Below are 21,149 nucleotides of genomic sequence, written 5' to 3'. Positions count from 1 at the left end.
TCCCCAATGAAAATAGTGCCCCTTCATCCTTCAGTATGCACACTGTGGTGGCCCACATGCTACTCTTCATGTGCAGATGGTCATTTCTAAATGGGGATTTCACTAAAACATTATTATAGCAATATGTAGCTGGTTCTGAATGAAAATGATATTCATCTGACTTCCTACATGGCATCATAGTGGCCATCTTGAAAATCTTATCATGACTCCTCTTGCAAGAATAACTAAAGTACATTTTGCAATATTTCATCGGTTATGAATGAATGATGGGGCAGATCAGACCATCACCATATCTGCACTTTTGTAAAACTGGACCTAATTGACAATGGAGTCTTATAAAGACACTCCTTGCTCTTTTGTACTTCATTGAGCTTATGAGCATATTGATTTGTACATGTGCAAATGATGCCATTTAAATGTGTATTGTTATTTTTATATTGTTAATATTTAATTTTAGATTTAAACAAAATTAGCACATGGTATATCCTGACATCGTCAAGACAAATTTAATGATTTTCTGTCTATGATATGCGGTCCAAGGTCAATGGCAGTGACAAATAATTTGTGTCCTGCACTAACAGGTATTTTATGATTGTGTTAACTCAGACATATAAGAAAATATTTATTTTGCCAAATTAGATGTATTGGAGTTCTCAAGAATATCAGAGAATTGGGTTCAGTATTCTGCAGTTAAAAAAATAGCATCAGTGTCCTTGAACTACCGGTACCCTTAAAGTTTGTTACAGTGCCTGTGTCATTACATTATCAATATTATAAATAAGTATTGCATGAAATAAAGAAGACAATTCTTAAGAAAGTATTAATGGAGAATTCAAATTTGAATTTTACTGGAACATTTAATGTTTATTTAGTTTGCATAACAATAATAAAGTTAGAAACAACTTTGGGTATATGAATCCTAGGTATTATAATTAATGATTTATTTTTAACCAATAAATCTTCCTCAGTACTATTGATGTATGATATCTTTTTGATGTGTTTCCATTTTTGAGCCAGGCTGTATACCTTATGAAGGGTTTATAATTAAGATTCCTCAGTAGTTGTTCAGCATATGTTTTGAACCTGAATAAGCTACTTTATTTCCTTGTTTATTTTAAATAAGCAGCTGTTGGATAGACTTGTTTGTTTCATGCTTTTTATTATCCCATTTCAGATAGTCATTGCCACTTCAGTTGCAGAGGAAGGCCTAGATTTGCCTGAATGTGAACTAGTTGTTTCGCTAATGCCCCCATCCACAGTCACTGCCCTGGTTCAGATGCGTGGCCGAGCTCGTAAAATGAATAGCAAATTCATTGTGCTATGTAACAGTGACAAGGAGGAAGGGAAATTGCGTGATCTTTTGCTGAGAGAAGAAAATATGATCAGAGCTTCCAAGATCCTAGTTGATATGGATAGAAAGAATCAAACTAAAAACAATCAGTTATAAAATGTTATTGTTTACTCATTATGGGTGAATTAAGATAATCTCAAGCCTGTTTCTTGCATGTACCATATATATTTAATTATAAGTTGAGTCCAACTGCAAACTGCACAGACCCAGATCTGCCATTGAATAATGTGCTGGCAGATCTGGGTCTGTGCAGTTTGTTAGGAATAATCAGAAGAAGCAAAATAGGCCCTGATTTGCAGGTACATTATGCTACGGCGATCAGGATATTTGTTGTTTGCAGTTTGACTTTACTTGTAAGTGAATACATATTGTACAGCTAGGTCCTGTTGTCTCAAATTGAGTAGTATTTTGTATACATTAAGTTTCTGGGATATTTATTTAAGATTAAAAATAAGAAATGTGTCCAGACAACATGGATGTCCATGCCAATATGATGCAATTCAATGGTAAAGTTCTACCATATGTACTCAGAACAGCAAACCTGGGTATGTTCAGTTTGCAATTTGACTTATAAGTGAGAATATACGGTAAGACAAACAGGCATCATGACTCCATTAAAGTTTGTTCCAAAATGGTCAAAATTTAACTTGACCAATGTCTTCTTAATGTAAATGGGTTTCATTTAGAATGTCCATCAGAATATTTTGAGTGAAAGCTAAATTCATAATGGGACATGATGAAACAGGGATGGATGGACATGAGAGACATTATTTATAATATATGTCAGGGCATACAAATTTGCCTTTAATTTATTTTTTAACATGGGGAACAGTCATGGAAAAATTCATGCAGAGATACTTTTAATTTTACTCTTCAGTAATTTCAGTTTTATGTAAGGACAAATGTTTCAGTTGTAATTGAGATGTTTGATAAAAGTAGGTTTTGACTGTTTGATGACAGGGCTGTTCAAGTTGGATAGTTATACACCCAGGACTAGTCAGTTATTTTCTTTGTCAGACGCCTGCTAGAAGGAATTATGTCTAAGGCAGGAGAAGTTTTTAGCTTTTGTGGTCATAGACTAGAAGAACTTATGAGATGTCCTGTTGTTGATTGTCCATTTTCCATTCAGCATCTGTCTGTCCATTAGTACAGGTTGGTTACCCCTACCCCTCTTAAAATACTTGGTGAATTGCCAGGAAACTTTACACACACATTCATCCCAAGGTTTATTTGGTCTTAAAATAGTGCCACTTGGGCAACCAGTTTTGTTGCCAGTGGCCATCTTGACAGTCTCATCTGTACGCCTCTTGAATGAATGCCCATATTAACATCAAATTTTAACCAAATTACTTCTTCAGATGTCTAGTTGGTCTTAAATGAAAAGAATTCTGATCTCACACCCATAATGGTCACTATGGCAGCCATCTTGAAAATACTATTGCTACTCCTTCTGAACAGGAATTTATGTTTTCTTGAGATTTTCACAAGAAGACTTGTTAAGATATCTATTTGCTCCTAAAGTGAAAATGGTTCTGATCTGACTTCCAGTACGTCCTGCATTAGTGTCTTATTATGACTCCTCCTGGATGGATATAAAGAGATGGGGTTTTCACCAAAAGATTTCTATGATGTAAAATGGGGCTAAATTTACTTCCAATATGGACACCATGGGAGCCATCTTGAAAATCTTGCTATCACTACTCAGTATGGGGTTTTCACCAGAAGACTTATAATCATGTCTAGTGAATGGACAGGATGCTGATCTGAATCCACTATGGTGACCATGGTTGCAATATTGAAAATCTTATTATCACTACTTTTTCTGAATGGATGGTCGTATCAACATGGAGGTTTCACCAGAAGACTTATGATATCTAGTTGGATCTAAATGAAAATCTTACTCCAGTATGGCCACCACAATGGTCATCTTTGAAATCATGCTATCGCAACTCCTAAATACTTGAAAATATCAACATGGAGGTTTCTCCAAAAGGATAATGTCCAAATAATGGTGCTAATCTGCCACTAATGTCCACCTGGCCATCTTGAAAATCTTGTTGTCACTCAATAATATAAGAGATAGTTTAAGCACACAGCAGTTAAAAAGGAAGAACGGGTTCCTTGGATTCTTGGAAATTCTTTTTGGCCAGCAAAGTATGAGTCCCTTTGTGAGACTCTTGTTAAAAATGAAAAGTCTCAATTCCTTTGGCAGGATTTATGCATTGCCTTTTTTCCAGTACCATCCTTTGATCCTTTTCCCCTCTTAATGATGTTGTTATTGGTGTTATTGATCCTTTTCCCCTCTTAATGATGTTGTTATTGGTGTTATTGATCTTTTTCCTCTCTTAACAATGTTGTTATTGGTGTTATTGATCCTTTTCCCCTCTTAACAATGTTGCTATTGGTGTTATTGATCCTTTTCCCCTCTTAACAATGTTGTTATTGGTGTTATTGATCCTTTTCCCCTCTCAACAATGTTGTTATTGGTGTTATTGATCCTTTTCCCCTCTTAACAATGTTGTTATTGGTGTTGTTGATCCTTTCCCCCTCTTAACAATGTTGTTATTGGTGCACATTGCTAAATTGACTGTTGGTATGAACCAATATAATGCTCAAATAATTAACATTCCAAACATCTTTGAACGATAGCTTCTTTTTGCAGACACAGCTTGGCTTCATTTGTCATTGTTGTTGGTACAAAAAAAATGTTGCAGTAAAGTATCTTATAGTGATTTGTGCGGCTGGGGTAAGATTTCTTCAAAACTGCAGGTAACTCGGTTTATTTAGCAGGAAATTTGACTCTAATAGTCTCTATACATAGTCTTATCTCTCTGAATTTTTTAAAATATTGCAGCATATTCAAGAATATTCTTGCAACTGATAAATTCTTGTATCTGATCAATTTGGAGGTTCTCTGAAGAGTTAAGAATCTTGAAGGGATGTGAACTGTTACATAATCATGATATTGTATAAATGGAAAGTACATCAAATTAGGTTGGTCTGGAGGCTTTGGGCCTTTCACAGTCAGACTGGACTGCTTTAAAGAAGTAAATTACAATTGGCTTGGTTTTATTAACAGGGTTCCCACGCTACCGGGAAATCGGGAGAAAGTCGTGAGAAATGATAATTTATTTCCCAACCGTGAAAAGTCCTTGAATTTTGCAAATATTGACAAAAGTTGGGGAAAACGCAGGAATTTTCCTCCACAAAGTGACACCCAAAACAATTACGTAATTGAGTCATAACTGAACTGATTGTGAGTTAAATTTATCGAGTTCTAACCAGAATATTAGGAGGTTACAGTATGGAGCATTTGGGTGCTTGCCATAAATATATTTGTTAAGACAATCCAAGTGCTGAGTCGATTGGATTCATCTAGTAGACTGTTTGTTTCACAGACAGCTCGATATCCTATTCTTTTTTTATGGAAGGTATGAAAACCAGTCTAGCATCACAAGAGGCCAACATGGTGCCGTTAAAGCATAGCTGCTTAGCAGATGGGCTAGCACACTTAAACATTATTAAATTGAATTATACCTGCATGAAATCGATATGAAAATTATTTATTTTCTCAGAAATTGCAAGAGTATTAAAATTGTTACGTCTTTAATCTGCTGAAAGTCGATGAAACTAATGCGTTGATGCAACTTGAGCTGGTTCTAGCGATTTTGATAGCATGTTGCATGAGCACACAGAATCTCACAACTGTCATTTTCAAATATTGTAGAAAAAATATTAAATGAAATCGTATACTGATTGTAATAAAAATACAAAAACAAAAGAGCACAAAATTTTTATTTATTCCAAGACTAACTTAAGAGTTTTTTGTATTACGTGACTACCACATTGACATGTGCTCTCTCATGCAGGAAGCATACAAAGTAGGGAACCAGAATACTCTGCTTGATGAATCAGACAGATCAAGTTTCTTGTAGTTGTTCTCGAAATAAATATGTTGAAAATTATATGTTCTTTCTGGTTTTTACAAAAGGTATCAGACTTTCATTTAATATAATTGAAATTTTGTACAGAATCATTAGAAAGGAGTTTGTTGTTGATATCACGTGACTATTGGACTTCGGATGTCGTTGTTTGAGATTTGTGTAGTCATGTGACTATTAATGCAAATGGCGAGTACCCGGTTAGGTTTCATCTATGCTGAGTTTCATCTAGTCTGTCAGTGGATTAAAAGACAACAATTATAATACTTAACATTTTTGAGAAAATAAATAATTTTCTTATCTATTTCATGCAGGTATAAGTCAACATAACCTAGTTTAAATTTGTTAGGCCCACTGGTAAGCTATCTTAGGGTGGCAGCCAATTCCAAATTTTTTATATGTAATTGCTCTGAACCCACACTCCATCCAAAATGTCCAAATGTGAAAAATGGGGTTGTAATATTCTGCGGAAACCCAGATTAGAAAAATTTTGAATCTCTAAACTGAACTTTGGTGCAAAACTATTACACAGTGACATGTAGCTTGAAGCATTGGTTTCAGATCTTAAATGGAACACAGGAGAAATGGGAAATTGTTGTCCCTTTTATTATATATTAAGAAACGATAAGACCCCATGTATCAGTACAGGTTTGGGGACTGGTTTATTGAACTACAAGAAGACAAGTTGATTTTACAGAAAACTCACTCCTTGTTTATACAACAATATATAATTTTGAAGGTTTTTTGTCAAAGTTTAAGTCACACCTTTTGTAAATGTATTTAAATGATGGAATTTTTAACTAAATCATCTTAAGGAGTTTAGGTTGGTTGAAAAATCTTGTTTGAGATTTTATTGGCACACATATTTTCAGGGTTAAACTTTTTTTTTACAAGATAAGATTCTTATACTTTGCATTTATTAGGTTTTTTATACTTTGATAGGAAATGTTTACTATGTATAACATGCACACATATTGCTCTAGAATTCTTTAGAATTAAAAGTTTGAAAGAAAACAAAATAATTTATGCTCATTATGTTGTTTCCATGTAGCAACAAATTGCAGGTCAGCAGAGTAAAGTTAGAATTTGTATTCTGTACATTGAAATGGCTTTAAATACCAATTTATGAGGATATAGTTAAATTGTTTCATGTAACTCATTTTGTGGTTTTCTACGTGATCATCCTTTCTGACATATATGTTTTGGTGAAAGAGAAACTTCAGATATGGAAAATGCATGTTTCATAATCCAAAATGTTCTTTAATTCCATTCAGTAATGGTCATCTGCTAACCATGAAAAAATTAATTTTATTCTGAAAAAATCCTGGAAGACCTGGAAATTTATATTTAGAAAAGCGTGGGAACCATATATCATATAAAATTAATAAACATTTACAACTATATATGTATTTTCTCCTGCATAGTAGGAAAAAAAATCCACTTAGAAGTCCTGGTATTTCTTGTTGCTGTCACCCCCTGGTACATTACTGTATTATCTTTAAAACCTGTCAGACTCACCCCCTTGTACATTACTTTAGTTTCTTAACCTGTCAAACTTACCCCCCCACCCACCCATGGTACAATACTGTGTTATCTAAAGCTGTAAGACTCACCCCCTGGTACATTACTGTACTATCTTTAAAACCTGTCAGACTCACCCCCTGGTACATTAGGATGATACAAACCTGCCATGATTGGCAGTATGTACGAAAGATTTGAACCATAGCTGCTGAGCTCCCCCCTCCCAACAAGTATACATGTATATACAAATTAAATAGCCCTCAGAATAGCCAAAGCATATTTGATATATTAATGTTTTGCATGAAAAACTGCACAGATTTCATTTGATATAGTCACTTAAAGGAGCATGTAGCTCAAGATTCATTTTTCTGTTCTGTGTGCTTAAGAATTTCCAGTTAAATGAGGAAAATTAATAGGTTATACTAAAAGGTGTCCCTGAAACCAGACTGGCTGAAATGAATTTCCAGGATTTCCAAGATGAGACCATTACTTCTTTTTATGGTGTCCATATAGGATGTAAGATCAGCAACGTTTCATTTGGGACCTATTAGAGATAAGAAGTCTTTTGGTGAATACCCAATGTAGACAGAATCATTCATTCAGGAGTTGTGATAATTTTTCAAGATGGCTATTGTAGCAGCCATTTTAGATGTAAGATAGGCAACATTTGCATTTTGGACCAACTAGCGATCATACTAAGTCTTCTGAACATCCAGAGTGATAATAAGATTTTCAAAATGGCCACAATGATGCCATGTTGGCTGTCAGATTGAGATCAGTTTCATTTAGGACCAGATAGACACCATAAGAATTCTTTGGTGAAAACCTCATGTCAGTAGTACTTTCCATTTATCAGGAATAGCAATAACAATATAAACTTAACAAGAAAGATTTTTGGTGTAACACCCATTCAGTATGACCATCTATCCACAGTAACTAGATTTTCAAGATGATTGTTATTGCAGCCTTGTTGGATTTTAGATTGGCACCATTTTCATTTAGGATCAGCTGGGCTTCGTAAAAAGTCTTATTTTGAGAACCCAATGCTATTTTTACTTTTTATTTAGGGTTAAAAGTGATAACATGACTCTTAAGATGGCTACCATGTCAGCCATATTGAATGTTAGAGGAGGACTTTCTTCATTTAAGACCAACTAGACATCATGAAAAGTTTTTTGGTGAAAACCCCATGTCAGTATGATCATCTATCCAGGAGGAGTAGTGATAATAATAATAATAATGAGGACTTTGTATAGCACCTAATCTTTAGAAGCTCTAAGTGCTTTACAACTTTAGATAACACCTAGAAGATAAGAAACATAATATTACAAAAACAAACAACATGAAATTAGAAAAACATTTAAACAAATAAAAGACATGCTGAGAATATTTCAGGTAGGAAACATTATTAGGTCTTTAAGTTTGTTCTTGCTGTCGAAATAAGTGAGTTTTGAGAGCCCTCTTGAATGTGATCACTGTGATAACAAAATTTTCAGATGGCCATTGTGGTTGCTTTATTAGATGTCCAAGTGGCACCAATTTATTTTACCACCAACTAGACCATGAGGTGAATGTGCATAAAAAAATCATGATACAATAATCCAAATAGCTTAGGAGTTTGATAAAAAAAAACTTGTGCCAAAACACAGATGGACAACAGACAGCATGCCATCCCATAAGCTGCTCTGATCTATGATCATTCAGCCTGAAACCAGAAATTACATGTATATAGTATGACACAGCAGACATATAAGACATGGCTACATTGCATGGCAGTACATATTCTAGTAACTAATCAGGAAGAGTACAATGCAGTCATATGACTATATTGCATATCCTGCCTTTAGCATTATGGACATTAGAGACTGGAAAATTAAGAAAATATCAGCTGGAAAAATGGGACTAGTGAAATATTGGTCAAGACAAGACACTTTTAGAAAGGGACTGATCCTGGACTGGAAGCTGTGAAAAAATGTTATGCTTGGATTATGGAATGCTTTGGACATAGAATTCAAACTTTGATTTAAATAAATATTTTTTAACAATTGCAAGTCAGTTTAAAAATGACCCTGTTAGGCATATTATATTATGGCATTTGTTTGTTCATCCATCCGTCTGTCCATTAACCTTTGCTTGTCCAGCCCTTAACTCGGTAATGGTTGAAAGGATTTTCATTAAACTTTACCCAAATATATGTCATGACTGCTCCCTGCCTCAAGGTCAAGGTTGCAGCTAGGAAAAACAAAATTATCTGACTTATTGCCTTGTTTTGATTATAACGTTTGAACTACTAAATCAATTTTAATGAGGTTTTGTCTAGGTTAATACCATCAAAACTGCAAATTGAAGGAGGATGCATTTCTGTATTATTTTTTCATTTGGTGCACCTGTTTTAGTTCCATTGGTCATAGACCAGAAGAACCTATGGGATGGTCTGTTGTCTGTCATCTGTCCATCTGTTAGCACAAGTTTGTTATTGTTACTCTTCATAAACTACTGGGAACATTGCATTGAAACTTTATACACAACTTCAACCCATGGTCTGGTTGGTTCTAAATGAAAATATTGCTGCTCAGACATCCAACCTAGCCAACAGCAGTCGTTTTGAAAATTTTGTTATCACAGCTGCTCCTGAATGGAAAGTCATTTTGACATGAGATTTTCTTTATTTTGTCTAGTTGGTCCTAAATAAATATGGTCCACTCAAACATCCAGTATGGCCACTACAAGTGGCCAAAATGAAAATCTTATCACCACTTCTTCTGAATTGATAGTCATATCAACAAGGAGTTTGTGCTTTCACCAAAAGATGTCTTAGGATCTCTTGGATCTCTTGCTGATTTCTAAATGGAAATGGTTTCTGTGTGACTTCAACTATAGCCACGACAGTGACCATCTTAAAACTCTTGTTATCACTGTTTCTAGTTGTGTGGTCATATTGATGTTGTGCTTTCACCAAAAGGATGTCTCGGGATCTCTTGTTGATTCTAAATGGAAATGGTGCCAGTCTTTTATTCAATCTGATCATCTTTGAAAATCTTGTTATTGGCGCAGCTCCAAAATTGAACGGCATGACAACGTGGGGTTTCCATCAGAACACTTCTTATGATGTCTAGTTGGTCCTAAAGGATATCTTGTTGGCTATAAAGTTAAATTGGTGTCAGCTGGACATCCAGTATGACACCACAGCAACCAGTGTGAAAATCTTGTTATTGCTGAAGAATATCATTATCAGGGATGGTTTCAACGCTCAGCAGTTAAATGGAAGAAATGTTCTTATCTTGAATTCCTGGAATTTCTTTTTGGCCAGTAGAACAACAATCCCTTCAAAGGACTCTTGTTATTGTCAGTGGCCTCCCTTCAACTCAGTATGTTTCTGAGTCAGTTATTATTTTAATAAAATTAGCAAGAACTGCTAACAATTTATTATATTTATAACAATTTGCTTGTTTGTCCAAAAGATGATAAAAGTATGTTCTACTGAAGTTTCATCAAGGATTTCCCTAGTCTTGGTCAGTAGGATGTTTGTTTTGTGCATGACATTACGAGAACATATCAGAACAAACGTCTTCGTCACCAAGACTGTGATATCTAACTGTTGAGATTTTTTACACATATTGCATTCACTTGCAAGTTGTTCAGTAATATTGGTCAATCACAAATCTTGATAAATGAAGAATTCTGATAATGGCAATAATTAGAAAAATCATTTGAAACAGAATGGGAACCATACTTTTTTTGGATAGAATAGCTTAAGCTAAATGACCAATTATCAATTAAGTACATATTTACATTCTACCACTTAATAAACTGAATAATGTAATGGTATAAAGGCAAAGAATGAACAATTTCTTTTGAGAAAATTATGGCAAGAATTAAATAGTATATATGAATTAAATTTAAACCTTATGTAATAAGAAAATTCATTGAGCAGTGAAATATTTTACAGATAATTTTATGCTTTCAAGATGCTGTTACCCATTGAGATGGAACTCAACCATGATTTCTGTGACAACAGATGTCCACATTGAAGGTTAAAAGTAGTGCAGAAAATGAATGATTGAATTAATATTTGGCTCAGGTATATATCATGACTATACAGTGTATCATTTACCATAGTGGCTGTTAATTCAGTGAAATTTTATCCTGTTATATATCTTTGCAGTTTTTCACATATTTACGGTTATACCTCCGATCCTCAATGCTAGGCAGTCACTTGTAAAACCTACAGAAATATTCATAAAACTTTACCCAGGTCCATGCCTTATCATACAGTAGTCAAGTCCCTGGTGCAAAGTTCAAGGTGGTTTGAAGGGGAAAGGTCATGACACAGGTATGTCATGTGCTGTTTGCAGTACTCTTGTTGAACTTTGTGGACCTGATTTGTTTTTCATGCCATTATAGAAATATCTCACATGTTTTAACAAGTTTTTAATTTATTTGGATATTGGGTCTGTAGTGGGTGCATACATTCTTTACAAAACTAATTTGTTGTTTTTTTTTTCAGCTCTTTGAAGTAGAAGAGGGCTGTTGCACTGCAATTAGTGTCAGCAATCACACATATATATCAAACAGATGTCTGACTATTCACTTTGTCTCAACCATTCTTTTTCATATGTTCTCAACAACAGTTTGGAGTGGGTTTCACAGCACCTATCCCCTGGTAAGGCTGCTTACTTGGCACATACATGCATATTATTCGTACATTCTTGACTTTGTTTTTGTGTCTAACACAATTTTTTTGCACTATTGATACATACTTTTAAACCTGGAATCATGTAACTTGGTGAAGGGATGCATCTACACCTTAATCACAAAAATTTGTCACTGTGACCCAAATTTCACACTACACTGTTTAAATTTTGTGTTTTACATTTCTTTCTAATGCTTTTTGCATGCCAGAATTGTCAAACATGATTATGTACATCTATATTAGTGGCACACCCTTTCAACAAAAGAAGATCACTGTGACCTATATTGTACATTTTACAGGCTTAGGTTAAGTTTGTATCTGGAGTCATGAAGCTTGTTGAGGGGATATATTTTGATGGGAACTACATCCTCATCACAAAGTAGGTCATTGTGTCCCATATGTCATGGATCACAGACTATATAAATTCTAGAATCAAGATGTTCATCATGACTATATTTCATCATTTAGTGGCTTTTCCTTAAGGTTTGTGCACTTAGCTCATGATCACGTACGTTTTGGCATGCTGTATGCTTGTTATCCTACCTACACTCATGAAACTTGGTGAGGGGATGTACATTGGTAAATACTACACCCATGTTACAAAGATTGGTCTAAATGACCTATATTTCATTTTTGCTGTTTATTTCTGATCATGAAACTTGATAATTGGATGCATATATGTTAGTTCTATGTTCCTTACAACCAAACAAGATAACTGTAACCTGCATTATATGCTTTACTTATATAGGTTATGCATTTGTGTTAAGCTCATGACCATATAGATTTTTCCTTGCTTATATATTTATTTTTACTTAATCTGTAGGCCTTTTCTGACCATTAGGGTTGAAAGTAGGAATAAATATGTTTATTCAGTTGTAAACGTTGCATATTAATGAATATAAATTGTATACTGGGATCAGTTATCCTCAGATGGTTAATACTGTATTGTACATTTTTGTTTGTTGATAAAAGTTGGCAGTGAATTAAACATAAAGTCATAAAGTCAATTTGTGTCTATAGTTGTGGCCATATTTATGAACCGGTCGTATGTTAAATATACTATATCAGCTATATACAGCAATGCCTAGACTACTGTGATGTTTCTGGAAGAGTTCCACTAGCATTAAAAATTTTGGATACTCATCCTAGATGAATTTGGAAGCATACTGAATACAGTAAATTAAATTAAAATGTTAACATTGAATGAACAAATACTTTTGAGAAAGGCTAAATTTATGTACAAAGTTTTAAACCTTATGGCTCCATTATATCTCAAAGAACTAGTTCATGCACGAAAACCAGGCAACACTCCCAATTTAAGATCAATTGCAGCTAACCATCATTCCATTCAAAAACCAAAGAACTCATTTAGAAGTTTGCAATATTTATGGACATGAATTTGGAACAGAATCCAACCCCCACCCCAAAAGGAGGGAAAGTACAAGTATAAATATATCTCATTATAATCAAATACACTGGATGAAAAGCAGAACCTGTTTGATGTGACAGATTCATCACAACTTCAAGTATTGATTTTCAAGCCTTACTGCTGCACTACTGTTGTACTGTATATAGCTTCCTGGAGCCTCTTATAACATTTATTATTTATTAGGTTCATATCTAAATTTAGGTTATTATTACTTACCTGTTTGTTCAGTATGAACTTGTAGATTTTTTTTGTCTTTTTTGTTTGTTTTGTTTTTGGAAACATTTTAGAGTTGTATGTGCTTTTCTTTATTGTGTGTGAAACTAAGTAATATGTGTAAATATGCAGATCACAGAGGGCCACAAGGAGGATTAGCTTAATGCATCTAATTATGTCTCTTAAAATAAAGTCATGATTGTTATTATTACATGTTAATGAGTATAGAATTAAAAGAGTATACTGTGAGGTCTCGGCTGATGTTGCTAATGAGGGTTATTTCAACAGTTGCATTAATTATGATTGTAACACAGTTTGTCACTCCAGGGTTACTCAAATCTTGTGACTTTCACCCAGTAAAATCTGGTTTCTAGGGCTGGACAATGATTATAGCTTCTGACACAAATTTTAAAAACAATGGTTAAGAATTAATTAATGTACATGGTATCTTTTATTTATGTCAGTTCATTATAGTACATCTAATGTGATATCATAGAAAAGAATTTCCTTTTTATTGTTTTGTGCCTGTTTTACCCTCTGTGTGTGTGTGTGTGTGTTAAGCACAAAAATGACTGTATAATGCTGATTATAAGGTAAGTTCTACAAATATAAAAATAAAGAATTGTACAAAATAAATCCAGTAACAATAGGGGTCAACATTTCATTGTCAAGATCACTTATGTGTGAATTTATTTTCCGCTAGATAATTGATGTTTACAATGGCTATTGGAGGCTACAAAAGGTCTCGTCAAGGTGACCTATTTCGTCTTTGTTTTCCTTCTGTTTTAGAAGTTGGTATAACTTTTCTTTGTCATGGACACTTATTTACCAGACTGTAAATAGAACCAAGACTAAAACATGTTTGTACAAAGTTTACTTGAATTTTAAAAGTACAGGAAGCAATTTAAGTTAAATATGAAAGTCGTATAGTGACTTATTGCTGCTGTTTATTGTTTTGATAATTTTTTTATTGATTTAGCATACATAAATAATGAATTTGAAGTCATATTTGACTCCTCATGTACATGATTAATGATTTATTAATTTGGGTTTTTTTTGCCAATTGTTGCTTTGTCTATCTTATTATCCTTGCCTATTTTGTAATAAGCATGGACACATAGCATTTGACTTTTCATCCATCCATCTGTCTGTCTGTCCGTGACGTTTTAATTTTTGTTCTATAACTTTCAAGCCTTATGAGATTAAGGAATAAAAATTTGCATACTTGTACATCCGCATTAGACGGCATGTCACATATCAGATTTAGGGTTTCATCTTAAAGATCAAGTTTCCTGTCATGCATTTGTTTCAGCTGCATAACCTTGCATCCAGAAGGATGTGGGTTTGAATCGTACTGCTGGATTAGTTGTGGTAGGGTACAGTGGTGTGCCCTTGTGCAAGGCACTTTTACTCCAATTGTCTTGGCACTAAAATAACCTACTTGTGTTGCTGTGCTGTAAAACACCAAAACCAAACTAAATCATCTTTGTAATTTTGTAGCCTTTTGAGAATGATTTATGAAACTAGGATTACTTGTACATCATTAATAGAAAGATTGTTATATACCAGAATGGGGGTGGGGATGGGGTACTATTTTCAAGCATATGGTCATGGTTTAGTATTTAAAGTCATCTGCCAAACATTCCCATTCTGCTCCACAACTTTCAAGGCATTTGAGATTAAGGGATGAAACGTTGTATCTATCATCGTTAGAAAGTGTTTTATGCATTACAGAGGTGTTCTCATATTCATGGTCAAGATCACATTAACTCGTGTTTTGAAGTTTTCTATCACACTTTCCTTCCACATTATAACTGCAAAGCCATTTGAGTATAACTAATAAAATTTGGTATAATTATATGTCATCACAACAAAATTTGTTGCAAACCAAATCCGGGGTCCTGTCTTCAAGGTCAGGGTGGTGATTGAATTTTATAAGTTTTCTGTAACCTTTTCCTTATAACTTGGCATATTTATCATAATTTGCATCACATACTGCATCTGGGGTCCAATCCTTAATGTCACTATTAAGGATTTTATCATGCTTTCCATTCCATGCTATAACTTCAGCATTAAGAGGTTAGTGTTAGGACTGGTCGGCCCGGTGTCAGGATAATGTGACTGGGTGGGACATCATGCTACATGTCTGCGGCATGATGCCCCAGTGCTAGACATCACTATAAACTGCCACAATGCAGACATCGTAGCGATACGACTGAAAAATTGTTAAAGCTACGTTAAAAATCCAAATCACATCACACCATGCTATAACTTAAGTGCCATTTCAGATTAGGGGGTGAAACTTGGTATACTTACATATTATTACTAGTAGCTGTGTCCAGTACCAAATTTTTGCTCAATAACTTTCAAGGCCTTTGTGATGGAGAGATCTTATTAAATTCTGTGTCTTCATTAGAACGGGTGTCCCATACCTGATTAGGGGTCCAACATTCAAGGTCAAGGTCATGATTCAGTATTTTTAAGTTTTCCATCACATTGTTTTTTCAGCTCACTGCTTCGGTGGCCTAGAGGTTAGAACATCCGCCTCGGATGCGGGAGGTTGTGGGTTCAATCCCCAGCCGAGTCATACCAAAGACTTATAAAAATGGTACTAACAGCTGCCTTGCTTGGCACTCAGCATTAAGAGATTTGTGTTAAGACTGGTCAGCCTGGTGTCAGGATAATGTGACTTGGTGGGACATCATGCTACATGTCTGTGGCATGATGCCCCAGTGCTAGACATCACTATAAACTGCCACACTGCAGACATCGTAGCGATATGACTGAAAAATTGTTAAAGCTACGTTAAAAATCCAAATCACAACAACCACAACACATTCTTTTCAGCTCTATAGCTTCAAAACCATTTGAAACTAAAGGATGAATCTTATCTCACTTGTACATCTATTGCTAGAAGTATATATTACATCCATATTCAATGTCACTGTCACATATCAATATTTTAAGGTGTCTTTTGTTTCTGTTTTATAACTTTAAAAATGTTGCATGTACAAAGTTGAACCCTGGTACACATTTCTCCATTAAATGGCTTCTCATGGATCACAGTTAAACTTGTATCATCAAGGTCATTGATCAAGTTGTTCCCCTTTTAGCACATTTACTCTACTTCCCATCGAGAAAGAACCTTGAAATTTGCTTAATTTCCATATTTATTTGGTAGTTTTTCTGCTCTTGCACAAATATCTCAACATGTTAGTTGGGTGACAATAAATCAATGAATTTGCTTTTTTGACAAGTGGTTTTCAAGCTACACATGTGGGAGATAAGGCATTAACAGTTTTACTGCTCAAGGGTTTGGGCTGAAATTTTTCTCAGAGCCAGGATACTTTGGTTGTTTACTTATTGTGGACAGAAAAAATGTTTCACCTACAGACAGGCCAGGGAAACAGAAATATATTTTCCCAGCATAGAAGGGTGGAAAATGTTTTAAAATGTACAGTCCCTTCCAGTTCCCACCCTACCCTAAAGATAAAATAGCAAGTGACTAATGAGTTATGTCTAGTCTCATTTAATTGTGCTAATTGTTGCTAATATCGAAAATGTTATAATTTTAAAAAATTATGAATTGCTTTGTGTGTAAAATTCTAAACTTTAATGAAATTATTGAAATAAAGAATGAATCACACATTTGGGTTGGCTTTTTATTTGCTGACTATATATAACATGCTTATGATCTAACACTTTGATCTCAGCCCATCAACGATTTTATTTTACCTCATTTTGGGATGATGGTAATATATCTGATTTAAGTTGTTTGTGGGTTTCTTCCATCTTTTCTTCCATCTGCTGTCTTTGCTGTAAATATTGTTCCAATAGACCTATTGGGACAAAACTTGTAGTGTGTATGTCTGTTAAGATGACAGCATGCCAAGTGCCAAAACTGTATCAGTGTGACCTACTTTTGATGAATTTCCTGAATAGTGTGCAAAATCCATATTGTGGCTATAAGTTGCATGCCTGTTCATATATCACCTCCAAATTTGTAAATTTAAGAGGAGTTTGTATACAAATATTGTTGTTAAATAGACCATGCAATCAAAGTTAAAATGTAATCTGTATTGGTTTCAAAGCATTACTTTTTTATAATCCATCTTCTAACATAGAAGTTTGGCACTATCGAGCAAGTAGTCATTAAATGTGCAGATATGGCTCATCCAACAAATCTTACAAAATCCAAGTGGTATGGCATGGCATTTCTTACCCATTCATCAGCATTTGCTTTGTGCCATTCAGGAGCCAGGTGTTTGATCTGATTTGGATAAAACTTAAAAAACTTAAAATTATACGTTAATATCATCAGTATCTTGGATAAGTTTGAATGTGAGCAAAATGATCTTGCATTTTATTAGCTGAGCTTGTTACCATCCTGGTGGCCATATATTTGCTCTAATTTTGATAAGACTTTTAATATATGCTTATATCTTGAAGATCTCAGATATGTTTCATAAATCAGCAAGGTCCATGCATTTTAATGAAGTGATCTTGCATCTGATTTGCTGAGCTTGTTTCCACTCACTAGTCTGTATTACCCAAACATGAAATGTGTGTTTATATGATCAAGATTTCAGACAGGTTCAATATATATCTTCAGGATCTCAGAAAGGTTCAATAATGAGCAAGATAAACACATGTTAATGATGTGATCTTGAATTTGATAGCAGGATTTTACCATTCTGGATGCAATATTTGTGATTTAATTTTTTACAAACTTGGAATATGGGCTTTTATGATTAAAATTTTGAACGTGTTTAATAATCAGTAATTTCCATGCATGCTATAAAGGTAATCTTGCATCTGATTGGCTGCAGAGTTTGTTAACGATCTGTAGGTCATATTTTTCTGATTTGATTTTTTGATCAAACTTGGAATATAGGCTAATGTAGTAAAAAATCTTAAATTTGTTCAGTAATGAGAGAGATCCACACATATTAATGAGGTGATCTTGCATCTATTGGCTGACCTTGTGACCACTCGAAGAGACTATTTCTCATCTGATTTGGAGTAAACTTGGTATGTGGACTTAAGTCATCAAGATCTTAGATGAGTACATTTATGAGTACAATCAACACAGACTGATCAGTTTGGCTGAGCATGTCAACATTTTAGTGATTGTTTAAAATCAGATTTTTGTTAAACTTAGTAAATAGACTTATTATTTATGTAGTGACTGTTATTATGAACAAAATCTGTGCATATTAATGAAATAAGCATAATTAGAAATAGTTGTCAGTTCGTATGGTATATCTGATTGAACAGATCCTGATGAATGCTTCTTTTTGTACAAATTATGACAATCCCCCATATAATATGTCCATCTTTACTAACCACAAAAATCTCTTTAAATTACTTCTCTCCAAAACAACTGAACCAAATTTGATCAAATATGACTCAGTGCATCCTGAACTTCCCAAATGTGCACAAATTATGCTAATTGATCATCAATAATGGCCAGTTGCTAAAATACAGTAAAACCATTACACAACTTTATCTCTAAAACCACCACTCTGGTGGCCTAGTGGTTAGAGCGTCTGCCTCGGATGCAGGAGGACGTGGGTTCGATCCCCGGCCGAGTCGTACCAAAGACTTACAAAAATGGTACTAACAGCTGCCTCGCTTGGCACTCAGCATTAAGAGGTTAGTGTTAGGACTGGTCGGCCTGGTGTCAGGATAATGTGATAGGGTGGGACATCATGCTACATGTCTGCAGTATGATGCCCCAGTGCTAGACATCACTATAAACTGCCATACTGCAAACATCATAGTTATATGACTGAAAAATTGTTAAAGCTACGTTAAAAATCCAAATCACATCACACATCACACATCGCTAAAACCACAACTGAATTTGACAGAACCTTACAGAAAGCATTCTGGCATGAATACCTTTAACATTTATACATATGTTGCAAATCTGACATCAAATATAGCTAATGTTACCAACAATATTAAAACTTTAAAATACTTGTTCTAATTAACATGGAAAAGAATCTGACTACATTTGATAGAAAGTGTCTGAGCTAGAATATTTTTCAGTACTCACAGTACAATAGATGCCGATCTATCATCCAACATGGCTGCCATTACTAAAAGCAGAAAAACAATTACACAGCTTTATACGATACAGAATTTTACGAACTTTGACATGAAGCGTCATGGCATATGATGCACCATATGCAAACATAGAGTTACAAAAACTAGAGATACCTTGAAACATGTTTTCAGTGCATACAGAATCAACAGCACTGGATAAATTTCAGCAAAAGGCATCTTCCTAATACAGACATTTTGGCAACTGCACTTACATTTGGCTCCAATGCCAGTCAGGTGAGAGATCTCAGGCCATATGGACCTCATAAATTTTTACCTGCCTTTTTCCTCTAACGGAATGTCGGGGAAGTATATTGACTATTGTGAATCACAGGTTTCAGGTAATACACAGAATTCTTCCCCTTGCAGAAATGTTTACCCAGAAGAAAAGAAAAATAAGCATTTAGAATTCAAGATGAATATGTTTTAATAGAACAATTTAGAAAAATTTGACAGAATAGTACACTTAAGGATCAAAATAAAACATTTATAGTTTATAAATGAACACAATACAGAATATAAATATTTGTAGAGAAAATGTACCATTGCAGGCTGGCATAATCTGTGCAATATTCTAATTATAATTGGACTTTATTTGCAAGTAATTTGTTTCTTTTTTATATTGATTTTACTCTAATATTATCTTATTTCTTATTAAAACTAGCCCTACATTTATAAATTTAGTTTCACAGTTGCTAGTATTACCAGTCATACTGTTCATTCATTGGGGAAGTTTTTGTTACATTTAGACTAGAATTAGAAATTTAGAACAATTCTTCTTCACCAACTTAGACTAGAATTAGAAATTTAAGAACAATTCTTCTTCATCAACTTAGACTAGAATTTAAACTAGAATCAGAAATTTGGAACAATTCTTCTTCACCATCTTAGACTAGAATTTAGACTAGAATCAGAAATGTTGAACAATTCTTCTTCACCAACTTAGACTAGAATTAGAAAGTTAGAACAATTCTTCTTCACTATCTTAGACTAGAATTTAGACTAGAGTTAGAAATTTAAGAACAATTCTTCTTCACCATCTTAGACTAGAATTTAAACTTGAATCAGAAATTTAGAACAATTCTTCTTCACCATCTTAGACTAGAATTAGAAATTTAGAACAATTCTTCTTCACCATCTTAGACTAAATTCAAACAGAGCCATAAGCATAAATGTTTTAGAAACACCACGAGAATAAACAATACAAAACACCAATAGGCCACAAGAATATATCAAAACAATATGAAACACCAATAGGCCACAAGAATATATCAAAACAATTTAAAATAACAATAGGCCACAAGAATATGTCAAAACAATACAAAAATAACAGTTAAAGACAGTAATCTTTCTATAAAATTTGGACATGTCTTTTTTAAACAGGACAGAGAGGAGTGTGTGTGTGTGTGTGTGTGTGTGTGTGAGAGAGAGAGAGAGAGTGTGTGTGTGTGTGTGTATGTGATTCAGAATTTTAGAATAGCCTTACAAATAATTTTCAGTCATATCAATATGATGTCTGCAGTGTGGCAGCTTATAGTGTTGTCTATTAATGGGTCATCATGCTACAGACATGTAGCATGATGTCCCACCCATTCACATTATCCTGACACCAGGTTGACCAATCCTGAACACTAACCTCTTAATGCTGAGTACCTAGTGAGACAGCTGATAGTGCCAGTTTTATTAGTCTTTGGCATGACTTGGCCAGGGTTTGAACCTGCAGCCTACCGCATCCAAGTCAGATGCTCTAACCACTTAGGCCATATGAGTGGTCAAGACAGAGAAGAACAACAGAGTTTGATTTTGCTGGTAAAAGGATGATTTCTATCTAAACTAGTTTCATTACAAAAGCATTGTCAGTCTAAATGAACTCTTCAAATGCAATAATATTGT

The 21,149-nt window shown here is 34.3% G+C and overlaps 1 protein-coding gene across 2 annotated transcripts in view; it reads left to right on the top strand.

The window, feature by feature from the left end:
• LOC149785679 (uncharacterized) overlaps positions 1-16,794 on the top strand; it is a 46,456-nt gene extending 29,662 nt beyond the window's left edge. Inside the window, exons 6-7 of one of the 2 annotated variants that reach the window (XR_016425442.1) lie at positions 1,175-10,894; positions 11,321-16,794. Coding sequence is in view for 1 of the 2 variants with exons in the window: in XM_089979510.1 (XP_089835636.1) it covers positions 1,175-1,447 (273 nt within the window). In the remaining variant the exon portion in view is untranslated. Of the gene's footprint in view, positions 1-1,174 lie in introns of both variants that reach the window. The other variant, XM_089979510.1, reaches the window with a different exon arrangement.
• Positions 16,795-21,149: the final 4,355 nt, after the last annotated feature.

This window comes from Sinohyriopsis cumingii, chromosome 13, assembly GCF_028554795.1.
Source record: "Sinohyriopsis cumingii isolate HCF-2022 chromosome 13, ASM2855479v2, whole genome shotgun sequence".
Classification (NCBI taxonomy): domain Eukaryota; kingdom Metazoa; phylum Mollusca; class Bivalvia; order Unionida; family Unionidae; genus Sinohyriopsis; species Sinohyriopsis cumingii.
This window is presented reverse-complemented; position numbering and strand designations above follow the sequence as displayed.